This window comes from Podarcis bocagei (assembly GCF_964188305.1).
Source record: "Podarcis bocagei genome assembly, chromosome: 10".
Lineage (NCBI taxonomy): Eukaryota > Metazoa > Chordata > Lepidosauria > Squamata > Lacertidae > Podarcis > Podarcis bocagei.
In genome coordinates this window covers 36,928,322-36,944,950 of record NC_138135.1, presented here as the reverse complement: position 1 = coordinate 36,944,950, position 16,629 = coordinate 36,928,322, and the positions used below count along the sequence as shown (strand labels likewise).

At 39.9% G+C, this 16,629-nt stretch overlaps 2 protein-coding genes across 10 annotated transcripts in view; both read left to right on the top strand.

Moving 5' to 3' along the window:
- Positions 1-16,629, top strand: part of CYREN (cell cycle regulator of NHEJ) — a 335,829-nt gene that overhangs the window by 178,570 nt on the left and 140,630 nt on the right. The window lies entirely within an intron of this gene.
- CNOT4 (CCR4-NOT transcription complex subunit 4) overlaps positions 1-16,629 on the top strand; it is a 52,711-nt gene that overhangs the window by 4,009 nt on the left and 32,073 nt on the right. For all 9 annotated transcript variants that reach the window (XM_081210905.1, XM_081210903.1, XM_081210904.1 and 6 more), the window contains exons 2-4: positions 11,740-11,998; positions 13,890-14,087; positions 15,813-15,899. In XM_081210905.1, the coding sequence (XP_081067031.1) occupies positions 11,825-11,998; positions 13,890-14,087; positions 15,813-15,899 (459 nt within the window). In that variant the 5' untranslated portion in view covers positions 11,740-11,824. The remainder of the gene's footprint in view (positions 1-11,739; positions 11,999-13,889; positions 14,088-15,812; positions 15,900-16,629) is intronic.

Here is a 16,629-nt window from a genome sequence, read left to right as displayed (position 1 = left end):
AATATTCAGCTGCTTATTGTCATTTGCCTATTTCATGGCATATTAGTGGGAGTCAGGGATTGAGATAGCAGAAGGATGCCAAAATGTGGTGTTGTCCACATATTGCATGTTTGCATTAACAAACCTTTTGCCTTTTTCTTGGCTTCAATTATAGTGAGCTATGATCGGAGCCAATATTGCTGGCTCTTTAATCCTTGCATGACTCAAAACATAGCCCCTCTCAGTTATTAGTTGCCAATGTGACTTTCAAATTTGCAGGTTGAGAATATTCCATCCTTGAAATACTGTAGTGTTAATCTGATAAAGCAAAGTTGTCACAAGAATCATTGTACATTTAATTTAAACTTTATTTCTGCCCTGTTGGAAGTAATTGATTGGCTTCTACAAGGGATTTTTCTCATTCTTGAAGGGTTATTATTCTGTGGTAGAGCACATGGTTTACCTGCAGAACACCCCAGGTTAAGTCCTAACGTCTCCAGTTAGAAGGCTTTTAAATTTAGGATTGAGAACGACCTCTGCTTGAGCCCTTAACTGCCAGTTAAGATGGACAATACTGGGGCTACATAGGCCAGTGGTCTGACTTGGTATAAGGCAGTCGTGTCTTCATCTGACTCATTGACCTCTTTAATTCATGATACCACCCTGGTTTAATTACAAGCTTTGATATGCCATAGTAAGGAAGAATGGTGTGCATTTTATCAATACAATATTTCAACATGTTCAGCAATGGCTACTAGCTGTGATGACTGTATATTCCAGTGTCAGAAGCAGTATGCATCTGAATACTTGGGGACTCTCAGTGGGAAAGTGCTATTGTGCTTATGTCCTGCTTGTGGGATTCCCATAGATACCTGGTTGGCCACCGTGGGAACAGAATGCTGGACTAGATAGACCTTTGGTACAATTCAGCAGTGCTCTTCTTAACATCTTAAGTACAAGTTTACATGTAGGCTTAAATATATTTATATTTTTTTGGCCAAGATGAAAGTTTCCTTCCTGAAGTCTGGAGGGAGTTACAGGGAAGCCAACAGCATTCCAAATACAGTACAGTGGTACCTCGGGTTAAGTACTCAATTCGTTCCGGAGGTCCGTTCTTAACCTGAAACTGTTCTTAATCTGAAGCACCATTTTAGCTAATGGAGCCTCCTGTGGCCGCTGCTCCACTGGAGCACGATTTCTGTTCTCATCCTGAAGTAAAGTTCTTAACCCGAGGTACTATTTCTGGATTAGCAGAGTCTGTAACCTGAAGCATCTGTAACCCGAGGTACCACTGTATTTAAGATAATTTTTTAAAGAAATGTTTTGAGGAATGCGGGGCTATTGCATTTTAATCATAGGAATAGCATTTCTTATGCAAGGTGGAAGCTGTAAATTGTAAATTTACTCCTGTTGTAGTGAAGCTTGACTATTAAAATATGCAGGTGTATTAACTTAGGCATATTGTTATGAGCATGAATTGTATTTGAATTTTCAACAGGCCAATATTATTTAATTTTTATATATATTCACAGTGAGGGAACAAGAAACCCACCTGTGCAAGTGGCTAATCAGACAGCAAGTACTCAGTGGAGCTTCCTTCCAGCTCTGGTTTCATTGTAGTAAAACAATCTGAACTGTGTTTAAGAAACCAGTTTAGTTTATCCCAGCAGAATTCTTAAATGTCAAGACTAAACTTCAAATCTATTGAGTTTCTTGGAGGAAAAATGTGGTTTTGTTGTACCCTGTCCATGGTGCTGCAGTGAAGGTGACTTTCTATATTAGTGAGCTAGGTGTTCCAAACCAATGTGGTCTCCATTTTGTTTGTTGAATTATTGGATCAACAACTATTGAACCAATATTTATTATGCTCTTTGGAGTATACCTGTGAGTGATGGATTGTAATAAGTAAATTAAGAAGCCTTCATGAAGGATGATGTAATTTCAATGAGAACATTACCTACATGATTCCTGTTAAACAGTTGGCTTGTTAAGCCATGGCATTCAGCTTTCAAATAATTTATTGTATGTGTAGATTGCAGGGACGTGGGTGGTGCTGTGGTCTAAACCACAGAGCCTAGGGCTTGCCAATCAGAAGGTCGACGGTTTGCATCCCCGTGACGGGGTGAGCTCACGTTGTTCGGTCCCAGCTCCTGCCCACCTAGCAGTTTGAAAGTACGCAGTGCAAGTAGATAAATAGGTCCCCCTCCGGCTGGAAGGTAAACGGTGTTTCTGTGCGCTGATCTGGTTCGCCAGAAGCAGCTTAGTCATGCTGGCCACATTACCCGGAAGTTTGTCTGCGGACAAACGCTGGCTCCTTGGCCTATAGAGCGAGATGAGCGCGCAACCCCAGAGTCATCTGCGACTGGACCTAGCGGTCAGGGGTAGCTTTACCTTTACCTAGATTGCAGGTGTGTAGTTGTGTTAACCTTTCATAGAGTTCTTGAGAAAACTTGCTAGTTATTTGTGCTCTGCAAGAGTCACCTAGAAAAATGTCCAGTTGACAACCTCGGTGTACTTTGAATGCCACACACCTGCCATTGTATGGTGGCGTATTAATTTCTGATTTGACATTAACTTTTTTGAAGCTGTAGATTTAGCTTGTACCAGAATGTATGTTTAATAGTACTGTGTTTATAAACCACATTTATTCCAGTGCACTTCAGATACTTTACAATGTAAGATACATACTTAAACAGTAATCAGAGATATACAAAAGACAAAACGGTAAAACAGCAAAATTGTCTCAGGCAGTGTTCAAAACTCCCATTGTTCTAGGCGCATTTTGCGACAGGTATTTGCACTAGTGTGAGCCGTTTCTGAGTTCTGGGCACAGTACTGCACCTAAGATTTCAGATTAAAACTGCAGAGTGGAAGGAAAGGAGTACCTTTTTCTGCCTCCGTGCCTCCAGCTACTCTTCGAAGACTGGAGAAGAGACCCTCTTAAGACTATTAGGGGGATGGGCAGGGGAAGGACTAGACCATGTGAAAAATGGATGTAATATTTTAGCTGCAGTTCAGGCATTGGAGCAGCCATGCTACCTTGATGAATTGGGCCTGGTTGGCCTCCCCTATGTCATGTTATTTTTCCTGAAAGTCAGGTGGTTCACCCTCCCGGTGACGCATTGTCACCTGACTAGTAATAGAGATCAATTTACCTCCTGTCAGCTGTGCATTTCCAAGCAACATACAAGAGTGCATTATTTAATGTTCTATTAAGATATGCATGCAGGCAACCCCCGATTTGCGCAGGGGTTGGATTCTTGGCCATTGCACGCTTGCCCCTGTTCCACCCTTTTAGTGACATATTTTATGACATTTGCAGGTTCAGCATGTGTGTGCAATTGCACACATATTGGTCACACCTAAAACGGGGTTACCCATATACCTTTCATATGCTTAAGGTAGGGAATTTAGGTTAGGTTTGAAATAAATCAGTATTATATACCAACTTGTCCCTCTGAAATTTGTTTTTATCTGCTATGCAGATGCTTAGCTTGCACAAACGAAGAGTTTATCAGTTTCATTACATTTTTCTTCCCGCCCCCCATTAGGCTTCAGACAGCGAGATAATGTGCATATGAAGGAACAATGACAGTGTAAAACTCTGAGCTATGGGTTAGGGACTAAAGGCTCCACATGGAAAAGTCCAAATTTCTGCTCTTTTCAAATTTGATATACCCAGTGTGATTTACTGTCAGGTTTGACTTTGATGGGAGAAACTCTCAAGCAACTGTATCATAAGGTGGTTGTGAGGACAGGGTAATTGGTGGGAAATCATACTATTCCATTAGTCTTCAGTTCCCAACTCTAGTTTCCTGCTTCTTTCCCCACTCTGTCTCTTGTGTTCATAGGCTGTTTTGTTCCCTGAAGTCTTGGCTAATTTAAAATGTACTGTACCATAAGGTGCTTAAGCATATCTTTTTGTAAGTTGGTAAATGGTAAAGAAAGTAAAGAATCAACATTGTGCTAAACTGTTTTATGGAATCTTAGAACAGTATTTACACATAAAACATTATCATTCCAAAACAGAAGTAATTCCAGTTTCTAATGAGAGATCTTGCTTTCTGTTCACGTGCATGGGTATATCATTGTACCAGTGGAGAGAATGTGATCAAGGTTTTCTCTTTGGTGAATCATGAGGATAACCCTCCAGTACTCATTAGCTATCTTTGCAGTTATATTACACTGGCTCATTGTGATCTTATAATAAGAATTTAGTTCTTTGTTCCTCTTAAGAATCAATGATAATGGTTTTTTCTCTGCCTTCTACAAATACATGATATGTATCATATGCTAGAATAATGAACTTGTGAAAAGAAAGGGTACTAATGTCACTACAAATGCTTTACCTAATGTGTGAAAATGGGCTTTATTTTAAGGAAATGTTGTGAACTAGCTCATATCTCCTGATGGAGTCTATTCACTGTTTGGGCTAAGAGTTAAATGGTAGGACTCTTCTGTTGTGAAGTGGAACAGATTCCCACAAGAGGTGGTGGACTCTCCTTCCTTGGCAGTTTTAAGCAGAGGTTGGATGGCCATCTGTCATGTATGATTTAATTGAGATTCCTGCATTGCAGTGGGTTGGATTACATGACCCTCAGGGTCCCTTCCAACTCTACGATTTTATGATTCCATGAATCACATGTTTGCATAGGCTGTACTTGAATTGTCTGTTGTCCACTGATTTTATGGCAAGCAATATAAAAACTTTTTGAAGCATTCTTTTCATTCCCCAGAAAAGCTAACATTTGAGTAACTAATAAAAAGAAGTTCCTTCATAATATTCTATATCAAGAAAGCCCTTCCGCTTACTATATCAAGAAAGAGAAGCTGCTTGTAAACTTATTTCAGATCAAGATATAACTGCTGAATGCAGAGAAAAGTAATTGTACAAGCTCTGATTCTTTTCCAGAACTTTAAAGATATGTTTCAAGTTTATATAATCTTACTTATTATCCTTGTGGCATTTTCAAAAACAATAATACCAGCTTCTATTTTGGTGATGTGTTGGACTAATCTAGACTGGATTTTAAAACTCCTGATAGAAAACTTGTCTGGGTTTGTCTGCACACATGTATAAAGCTGTTCACACCAATATGTCATTCAGTAGCTGCATATACACAGATGGCTGCAAGTCACCTGTAAAAGAAAAGATTTGGTAGATAGCTGCTGCTACTTGAAGGTACCCTGATGAGAAACTGCATCTAGGAAACTTGATGAAAGAAATACATATATATATATTTACTATTCCAATGCTGTGCCGCTCATGATATTGTTCTTCCATAGCACTTGTGATTAAATTAGAGCACATGCCCAGCAGTTGTATGTTTTGGTTTCACATAAGCAGAAGTAACCTGTTGGCATGAGAAACATCTTCAAAAAACGTCCTTGTGTTAGGTGTATCCCCAAGTGGTAATTACAGAGTAAGCTAGGGCTGCCGTATGTCCAGAATTTCCCAGACATAGCCTGGATTTGACCCTCATAAAAAGCTCAACAGCTTTGGCAAGGGGAAAAAAAGCTCAACAATTTTATTTTCACTTTTTGTAATAGGACAACCCTAGGGTAAGCAATCAGGGTTTCATTGAGGTTAGGTAAAGACCTTGTTGCATGTATAAATCAACCATTGAGCTCTCTAACTCTCACTGGTGTATGGCAAAGGATAAGGCTTCTGAACTTAGAACTGCTTTGCTTCTCTTCATTTTAAAGGGTATTAAACTTGCATATTAATTAGGGGGGATTATTAGGTTGCTCTTATTTTTATTATGTATTTTGATATTGTGATTTATGTTGTGAACTGCCCTGAGACCTGCAGGTATAGGGTGCTATACTAATTTTGATAATAATAAGAACAATAAAAATAGTAATAATTCTCCCTCCCAAAAAATACTTTTACTAAAGCATATATTTCATGATTCATAAGTTCCAAAAGACTGTTGACTTGGTCGGTTCAATCTGGGGGCTCGGACACATGTCCGCTTGTCCCATTCCTTGAAAGCAGGGGTCCAAAAGGTTTTCTGCTTGTCCTCTGCTTTCTAGGCATGGGTCTGAGTGGTTTTACATTTGTTCCACATCTTTCCCTGGCAAAACCAGCTCTTTTACCACTGAATTGGAGCAAACGTCAATCTGCTGAAAACCCAGTTGGCGTTTTCTCCGATTCAGCAGTAAAGAGCATTTTTCGAGAAATGTGGCAGGGCAAGCAGATGTGTGGACAAGCCTTTAATTCTCCCCAGCATATTTCTCTATGCAGTATTGGCCTGAAATGGCATTTTTCTTAAGAATGTGAGCACATAAGTAGGACTTTGTCTACCTTTGTCTACCATGTTTAAATTAAGACCAAAGTTAGAACATTGAGTACATGGTAGTAAACGTAGCTTGTAAGTATTCTGACTGCTGCTCTAGATCAGGCTTCCTCAACCTCTGTCCTCCAGATGTTTTTTGGCCTACAACTCCCATAATCCCTAGCTAGCAGGACCAGTGGTCAGGGATGATGGGAATTGTAGTCTCAAAACATCTGGAGGGCCAAGGTTGAGGAAGCCTGCTCTAGATATTTGAAATCTGGCTATATTGCCGTAACTAACTCTTAAAATAAGGACTGCTGCGTAGATAGTGGCTTATCTCAAAAATAGTTACCAGTACATATGTGAACAGCAATTTAGGTTCTTAGCTGTTGACAATCTCTCTAGTTAACCTGGAATAATAGGTAAGATGATAAATCTTATTGGAGTAGCATATATGTAATTAGCAAGCATAGGTGAACTTTTCTGCCATACAGTACAGGGCTTCCTCTGTTAGAAATAAGAAACTCTGTGAGAAGGCACAGTGGCTGTAATAAGAGACTGCATTTTAGAAATTGTGTTTTGTGCTTCTTAACTGTGATTCCACATTAATCTTTCCTTTCCCTCTAAATTGAAAAACCAAAACCTAAAAGCCTTTTGACATTGTTAAAGTGGTCCAATAAATTCTCAGCCTTCTAATAATCTTAGTTGTCTTTTTCTGTACCTCCTTAAGTTTAATATTCTTTTGAGGTGCATTGATTATATCTATGCACAGAATTCTAAATGTGGCCAATTTACAGACTGATATAATGGCCTTACGCTAATAGCATTATGTTAATTGCTGTGCTCAGTCTCATGTGATAGGATTTGGCTTTTTCTACATAAGTGTGGAGCTGAGCTGACTCTTTCATCCCAGTGTTTCCTATATAAATTCTTAATCAAACCTGCCAAAGTTTATCTGTTTGAAGAATAAAATTCAGTAACTTTTCTAAATAAAAAGTTACTAGTCAGTAAAACTAGCATATTTTGATTTTCAGCAGGTTTTATCTCATTGCTTTCAAGCTCTGGGCTTTCACTGATTTTTGGCCAGACACCTTTGAAACTGTTAAATTGCTTCATCCTGAGTGACTAGGTATTTACTTCTTGGATCTAGTAACAGAGGCGAACTGAAGGCTTGCCTTATGCAGAGTTAGACCAGTGGTTCATCTAGTTCAGTATTGTCAACACTGAATGATAGCAGCTCCTGAGAGTTTCAGACAGAAATATTTCTCAGCCCTCCTTTGACTTACCAAGGATTGAACTGGGACTTTTTGTACCAAAAGCATTTGCTGCACCACTCAGCTGCAACTCTTTCCTTAACTGTTAAGTAGTGCCCATGATAGTTCTCTCCTATGAATATGTTGGATGCAAGCATGCAGCAAAATGTACACCTGTGTGATGGTTACATGACAACCTATGTGTAGGGTTTGTATATAGTAGTGCATTCCTTATAGAGGTTCTCACCTGCATCTTTTTCTGTATCTAACCCATGCTAACTTCTAGCTCTTCTGTTTCTCTTGTTCAACTTAATTTTATCTTATTTGTGAACTGTCCATTCCTGAAACCAATGTTCAAGTCTGACTATAGCATATGGTTTTATACAGCTACAGCAGAACTTTCCAGACTTTTCATGTTGGTGACACACTTTTAGGCATGCATCATTTTGCGACACAGTAATTCAGTTTTACTAGCAAACCGGAGGTTAAACTAACCACTTTCCAGCCCCGGAAGGAGCGTGGGGAGTGTTTGTGTGACACACCTACACACTGCAGCCAACACACTAATGTGCCGCGATACAGTTTGGAAAGCTCTGACCTACAGTAACACTGTGATCATAATACTATGTACATTTATGTACTCTTTTGTTAATGATGCTACAATTTTAGAAAAAGTGGTTGGAAACAGTGAAGCCTGACCAGCTTCCTTTTTTGAACTGATCCTTTCTTCATGTTGGAGTGCTTAATTTCCTTCTCAGTATTAACTCCTGACAAGGTCTTAACTTCATTGGATTAACTTGGGAAGCGTGCAGTTTTCTTTATTTGATATCTGAACCTTCTAGGGCACTCTTCCCTCATGTTCTCAAGCTTATTTTTCCAACCACAAAAACCAAAACTTTGGGACCAACACTCACAAGCAGGACTCATCAGCTGGGGCTGTGGTCTTGCTAGTTTCAAGAAATAAATCCCTAGTCACTCAGGATGCAATATTTTAAATGGTTTCTAGCCTTGTGTGGTTCATGTATCAGTAAAACTACAGTACTTGATATTTTCTAGACTCCTGGGCAGCACAGAAGTACTCATAGACAGTGTGTGGACCCCATGTCCATTCTCTGTGGTATAGATACAGCAATATGATGCTTCAGAGTTGCAAAATAGAACTATACGTCTGGGTGGTAAGTTTTTTAGATTGGAGTTCATCTTCTGTGGAGAAGGGCCATAGCTCAGCTGTAGAGTATCTGCTTTGCATGCAAAAGGTCCTAGGTCCAGCCCCTGCATCTCTAAGTAGAGTTGAGAGGGTTTCCACCTTGAATTCTGGGGAGCTGTGCATTTAATGACGGCACATATATTTTGCGTAGTTACACTTCATGCAAATGTGTTCATGCTGTGACTGCTGAGTTAATGAAGTTTGTAATAGAAGATGTTTGCTGTATAAAAAGCAGTTACTTAACAGGGTGCCAAAAATAGTATCTGGGGAGTAAACTGAGGAAAGTCTTGCTAAAGTGTCCAGTTTCATTTAGAAGAGACTTATAGGCTCACCAGGACTAATATATGGGCCTGCATTATATGTCCATGGATGTTAAAAGGATGCAAGCTGTAGTAATGAATAGGTATAAGCTGTGGTTGACTTCTGCAGATTGGAGCCCTAAAAATTTGCAGAATTTCTAGGTGATAACAAGAGTTTGGGGCATCGACCAAGGAGACCTGAGTTCACATTCCTGTTGATCCGTAATGCTCACTGGATGACCCAGACTAATATTGTTTCATCCACTTACCTTGCAAGGTGGTTGTGCATGAGATAGCTCCCATTTAGCTGCTTTGCGATTCTCTGGGAAGAAGAAGATACAAATTCAAAAAGGAATGTACAATAAAGTATTTCCAAATTTTCTGTTTTGGATCTAGTTAATTTACTTACATGTGATGGCAAGAAGCTCAGCAATTGGTTATTTCATTTTAAAGCACTTTCAGATTGCTTCAGATACATTTTATGCAGGACACTCCTAACTCTTATGCCAGTGGTTTTCAACCAGTGCGCCGCTGGCTTCACATTCACCTTTGGCAAGTCTCCATTGGGGCACTAAGGCTGGGAGCATCCTTTTCACAGACCCCTGTGGGGCAGTGTAGGGAGGCACCTCTCTTTGGGGTGGGTGGGGGACAGCTCAGAGACCGGGGCGGTGACAGCGGCTGCCCGGAGGACTCCCAAGGAGCGGGGAGGGAAGGCTGAGGGGACGCTCCACAAGGGAGGGTATTCGAAAAAGGATGAGAGGCTGCCAGCTCTGCAGGCAAGGGGTGACATAACTGGGCTCCTGAGCCCCACAGTGGTGCTGCAGAAAGAATTTAGTTGGTCAAGGAAGCCATGGACTCAAAAAGACTGAAAATCTCTGTCTTCTGCTGTCAGTGTAACTCCACTGAAATTCAGTAAGAATTTCTAAGTGTGTTTGCTGACACCTACACCCCATTCTCTAGATTAGAATCTGGTTGTATTTGCCCACTGAGGGACAAGTAGGGCAAATTAGAAGACAGGATATTCAGATATCATTTGTGTTGTTAATTACAAATCTTGAACTGCATTATGATAAGCAAAACTATTTCAGTTTGTTCCAAACAAATTATGAACTTTGTTAAACACTTGGACAAATCAGTCTTTTACATGTATAGAGAATCCCAACTATAGTTTCTCAACATAGTACCTAAGGTTACTTTTAGCACACCAGTTCATGTTAAATTCTAAATAGTATCTGCTTCTGGGCACCAAGATAATTGTGCTATTATCTTGTAGTTCCCAGATGCTTGTGTTTGTATTTGTGGCCTAGTTCTACCTATTGTTGTAGAAGTCACTATTCCTTGTGCTCCATTTTTTTCTGCAACCAGTAGTGGCAGCTTGCTGATGTTTGTAAAGAGCTTTTTGAGTTAGTTTTTCATCTTGCCATATTGATGGGATCCACTGGAAATTGAGCAAGTGTTACAGGAAAAAAATTGAGGTTGTTTGGGATAATCATACTGATAATATCAGTGCTTTTCCGAATCAATTCAAGAATTGTTTGCTTCAGTACTGCAAATGGTGCACACTTAGATGAACACTATTTACATGGGCTGGCATTGATGGTGGTTCTGAGCTGACTTTATGTGTTTGAGGGACCCCTGGCACTTCAGTGAATAAAATGTAAAATTTCTCTAACTCTGCCTGAGCAATGTTTGCCAAAGAATCAAATGCTGGCAACCTTCTTTCTGAAGGTCAGATTGCCTCCAAGATAATGTTGGTACATGGGGTACATGCTGGTAGTGGGTGGGGCAAGAGACAGGGTACCCCTTTTCTTCCTTTCTGTCACACAATTTTTCTCATGTTTTTCCTTTCCTTTCCATCTATATTATATTAAACCAAAGGCTGCAGATTTGACTGCTATTGATTTACCGTATTTTTTGCACCATAACACGCACTTTTTTCCTCCTAAAAAGTAAGGGGAAATGTCTGTGCGTGTTATGGAGGGAATGCCTACAGGTGGCATGCCTACGGATTTTCCTCCTCTAAAAACTACGTGTGTGTTATGGTCGGGTGCGTGTTATAGAGCGAAAAATACGGTAGTTGATCACTGAACAGACTGCTGCAGGCCAGTTACTATCACAGTAATTATACTGGAGAGCTTGCATACAACCTCCACATACCATTGTGATTTCTAAGATATAGAATATACTCATGTGTTATAAATCCAAGGACATGTTGAGGTTTTTCTTGATGCCAGCCCTCGGCTGTGGAATTTCATTCCCCTCAATTGAATACTGCTTGGCTATTGGTTCATTTTTAAGTGTGGTAAATGTCTTCACCACATATTGAGGGTTGGGGGGAGGGCTACAAACCCCAAAGCGTATAAGAATGCTTTCTGTGAATCATGTAAGAACAAAGATTTGAAGAAATTTTCACTTTGGCTCTTTACTTGGAGGACTTCATTGTGCTGTTATACAACAAAGGGTTGTAAAATAATTTGAGATGTTTGCTTAAATGACAGTGGGAAACTAAAGGGTTAGATGCCACTCTTTTTCACAGTTCACTGAGAGTGGAAAACTTTGTGGGTTAATACCCCTTGAAAACTAAGTTGGAGGCTGTGAAATATTTTAAGCAAAAGCAATTAAAAAAACAAGCTTATAAACTGCTTTTTGATTCAGGGTGAATTAATTGGTTATGCTCCAGTGTAGACTTAAATAGTAATTCATTCATCTTTTTTCTTTTCCAGATCTTCAAGTATCTTCATTTTAGTTTTCTGTGCTATTCCTCCCTTAAGTTATTATATACTTTTTTGCTGCTGTGCGAAAACAGAGATGTCTCGCAGCCCAGATGCGAAGGAAGACCCTGTGGAATGCCCCCTTTGTATGGAGCCTCTTGAAATTGATGACATAAACTTCTTCCCTTGCACCTGTGGTTACCAGATCTGTCGCTTCTGTTGGCATCGTATTCGCACTGATGAGAATGGGCTTTGCCCTGCTTGCAGAAAGGTATATTAAGTTCATTAGAATAAATTTGGTTATGTAATAAGGTTCACCAACATGAAATGTTGCTTTAAACATGATGTATCTTGTCCCCTAAGACTTTATCTTGGGGTTCACTGTCAAACCAGGGAGGAATATGGAGTCCCTTTAAGTGAAATATTGATCTTTGTTTGACTTTTGAGTTCTATACTTTCCGCAAAGTACAGTGGTACCTCGCAAGACGAATGCCTCGCAAGACGAAAGAGTTTTTCGTTTTTTGAGTTGCTTCGCAAGACGAATTTCCCTATGGGCTTGCTTCGCAAGACGAAAACGTCTTGCAAGTTTGTTTCCTTTTTCTTAAATCCGTTAATACCCAGGAAACCATGCTTCACAAGACGAAAAACCTCACAGAACGAATTAATTTTGTCTTGCGAGGCACCACTGTATTCTCCTGAACTCATGAATTGTCAGAGGTCAAGTATCACTGTAAACATCAGTTTAGTGGTACATATATCATAGGGCAATACAGTATCCCCCACTTCTTCCACCCACAGCTGTTTCCAGTCGTCTCCTCTGAAATCTGCAACAAGTGTCTTGGTTGGCAGGGCAAGTGGGAATAGGGTGGTCAGACAGATGGAAAGACTTTCCTCCCATCATAGGACCTGTTATCAGAGCAACAGGCAAAAAGGGAAGCAGGTTTCTGTGTAAGATACCCAGATAAGTAAGATACATTGTCACTGTTCAAGGACACATTCTAGCCAAGCAAAAGAGCTGGAGGAGAATATGGAGTAGGGCCAGTGAAGGGTGTCTAAGTCCTGAAGGCCAGATTAGAGAACCCTGGAAGGCAGCACTTGGCCTCTGGGCCTGAGGCTTCTCACCTATGGTTTTCTTGATATGGTCAAGGGATCAGGGACTTTTATCCTTCGATGGAGCACATGGGATGGGCATCTGGCAACATAGCTGGGGCACTTTAAATGTTGTTTGCTCATGAAAAAGCAATTCCCACACTACTTGTGCTAGTATACTTGTGGTATTCAGTTAAGTGATGCTTAGTGTACATCCATTGAAATAAACTAAAGTTCATTTATTTCAGTGGGTCTAAGTAAGACTTAGCCAGGTGCCACCCTAAAACTGTTTTCAGTTTAACTTCTTTAAATGAACAGATGTGTTTTGGTTATTGCATCATCTCTATCTTTTTTCTAAATTTGCACCTTTTCTGTAATGTGGTGAGGTGTTTGAAATCTGTAGATGCTCATTAAGTACTTCACTAGGACATTTGTTTTGAATGCTTCTGATGACCCAGCTGTTTGAACTCATTGACCTGATAAAGTGGGTCACATTTCATGTGCCAGTGGTGGTTAAAGGGAGGCATGTGTAAAAAACTGAATGTTGCATTGCATCCCTTTAAGCTTTTGATTTTTTTAAAAGGTTTTTTTTTTTTTTTTAAAAAAGGTATTAATCAGCATGGTATTGTCATATATTGTGTTTTTGTGACAAGTTACTGTTAGTGTTTTATCATGACACTCATACTCGTATAATATCAACCATTATATTTTCAGATGCCTGCTTTGAAACAAGTTTACATCTAATCACTATGTTTTCTGTATTCTATAGAAATGCACCAAGCTTCTCACAATGAGAAGACAGGTAATGGCAGCCTATCTACCATTACCTTTATCTGCTGCTGCACAATTCAAGGGAGGAAATGTCACCCATCTTTGCAAAGGATGATATCAAAGTTTAAGAAACCTCACTGGCAGAAAGTGCACACCTATTCCTTGGTGGGCTCAGATTTATTTGAAGTCATTGCTTGTTTCTATATCATTCATATAGCATCTATTGCAGTGGGCTTGAGGTTTGCAGGAAACAGTGATGTGGAAATTATTAATCAAGGCTTACCCACTTTTCTTTTTATCAGCCATATCCAGAAGATCCAGCAGTGTATAAACCACTCTCCCAAGAAGAGCTGCAAAGGATAAAAAATGAAAAGAAACAGAAGCAAAATGAAAGAAAACAGAAGATATCAGAGAATCGTAAACATCTGGCCAGTGTACGGGTTGTACAGAAGAATCTTGTATTCGTAGTAGGGTTATCCCAACGCCTAGCAGATCCAGAGGTAAGCAGCTGCCAGAAGTCTGAACTTCCTGTAGAATAACTGTATCCTGAACTTTTGCTGCAGTTATTATAGTTGCCAAATAAATTCCTACTCAAGTTAGTTGATTCTTCTGGCCTTTTCAGTGGTGTTCAGTACCACCAACCCAGGGCTGAGGACCCATAAAATGATGCCGGTTGAATTCTGTTATATCCCATGGTCATTAGTCTGGGAATCCTGGTTGAAAAGTCATCAGTACGCTGATGATACTCGGCACACATACTCTTTTTCATGAGACCCTAGGGAGACAGTGGACACTGAAGTTGTCTAGAGGGAGCAGTGTGTCATTGAATATGCAATAACAATCCTAATAAGATAGAAATATTGTTGATTGTGAGAACCAGTGGATCTGGAGTTAGTTGTACAGCCTGCCTTCATTTGCTCTGAAAAGGGAGGCTCCCAGTTTGATGTTTTCTTTGATCTGGAACAGCTTCTGGATGCTGGGCTGGGACCACTTTTGCTGATATACTAAGCTGCACTTACTTGCAGAAGACAATTTTGACCATAGTAATTCATTCTGAAGCCTGCTAAAGCAACAACTTTGATAGTATGACTTTACATGGTGCTGCTCTTAAAAGCTTTCAGAAATTTTGGTTGGTGAGAATACTATGACCAGACTATCTTAAACTGGTCAGTGAGACATATTACTATGTTGGTGCTCAATCTGCAGGAGTGCTATCAGGATTTTCTGGGCCTGGTACACTGTATTGGGACCTCTGATCTACTCACAAAAGAGGACATTTGCATATTCAAATCTTTGTGCCCTTTTGCTGATAGCTATGCAATGAATTGTTAATTAATGCTTGCACCATAGATCCTGCACAGCAGGAGACATGCCCAATTGCTCCAAATTTTGAATTCACCATGGTTTTCTTTAACATTCAGCTACACTTACTGTGTAGTAGTATTTCAGAAAATAACTTTTGGGGACTACGTGATCTCAGACAAACCCACCATAGGAAAGATGCATTCTGGTTGATAAGAAAAAAGCGTATACTACAGAGGTTCCAAGTGCTGCAAAATGAGATGGAATCAGGAGAAGTGCACCAAAGGGGAGGGGAAAACATAAGCTCTTTAGGATCCCATGAATTTCTTTCTCTTGATGCTCACAAAGTGCACTCTTCAACCACAGTTCTGTCTTTATTCATTGGCTAAAAAACACTTAAACACAGGAGCAGACAGCCTAGCACATTGCTTAGTAGGGTACCTGAACATCTTGCTTTATAAGTTTATTTCTAGGAGGGCTAGATTTTTTAAATGAAAGCTCATAGTCTGGAGTCCCTGCTGGCAGTGGGCCTGTTAAATTGGTACCCACTTGGCATACCTTTCAATCTCCACTTGGAATTTTATGTGATTTATGGACTGCAGGCTGTTAGAAGAACTCATTATAATACAGTGTTGTTAGATTTCGGGAGAGAGAATTGAAGTTATCTGCTACTAATTGTAGGAAATATGGTATGTGCTCAGTACCAGTTACGTGCCTGGGTGGAGACTCCCACGCTGCTCCAGTTGACAGCCTGAGACCAATGTTTTGTATAGTTCATTTGTAACTGCTTAGCAATTTTCCATTGCTTTCTTTGGTTAAAAGATTTACAAAGGGATCAAAAATAGTTAGGCATCTCTTAGTAGTCTGAGTTTTGTCTGAGCTGCTTCTTAATATTGCTTTTTTATCGGTAATCTTCCAAACAGGTTTTGAAAAGGCCAGAATATTTTGGGAAATTTGGTAAAATACACAAGGTTGTAATCAACAACAGCACATCATATGCAGGCTCACAGGTAAGATACTGATTTCCCCTTGACCTAGGCGGGTGGGTGTTCAGCTGGAGTTCCAACAGTTTCAGTTGCATATGGACAACTCATTTTTTACATACTTGGGTCAAAAACATTCCATACTGGAACATTTCGGCAGCTCTGTTTTTGTCTGCATGTACTAATAACCAGAGTCAGATTAATTCTACAACGTAGAATACCCAGCAGTAAGGTGTAAACTGCCCCTGAATTTCTACAATTAGAATGTAATTTCAGTTAAGTGTAGCCTATGAATGTATTCCCCTGCAAAAATGTGTCCAGATCTTTTCATTTGTTCTGTCTGGAATGTAGCCTCCTTATTATTGCCTCTTTGTACACCCCTGTTTAGGAATGTAGTTGCATTCTAACTTGGCGCACCCCATGATTTACTATAGCTGTTTTGCTGGTGCAGAAGCTGATATACTCGAAATATGTTATAGTTTTTCACTAAATAGAAAGATTGTATTGACTTCTGGGTGGGCATTGTACCTTGGTGAAGATTTTTAATTATACAGTGGTGCCCCGCAAGACGAAAAACTCGCTAGACGAAAGGGTTTTGCGGTTTTTGAGCTGCTTCGCAAGACGAATTTCCCTATGGGCTTGCTTCGCAAGACGAAAACGTCTTGCAAGTTTGTTTCCTTTTTCTTAACACCGTTAATACAGATGCGACTTGACTTCGAGGAGCAACTCATAGAACGCGGTGTGGTAGCCTTTTTTG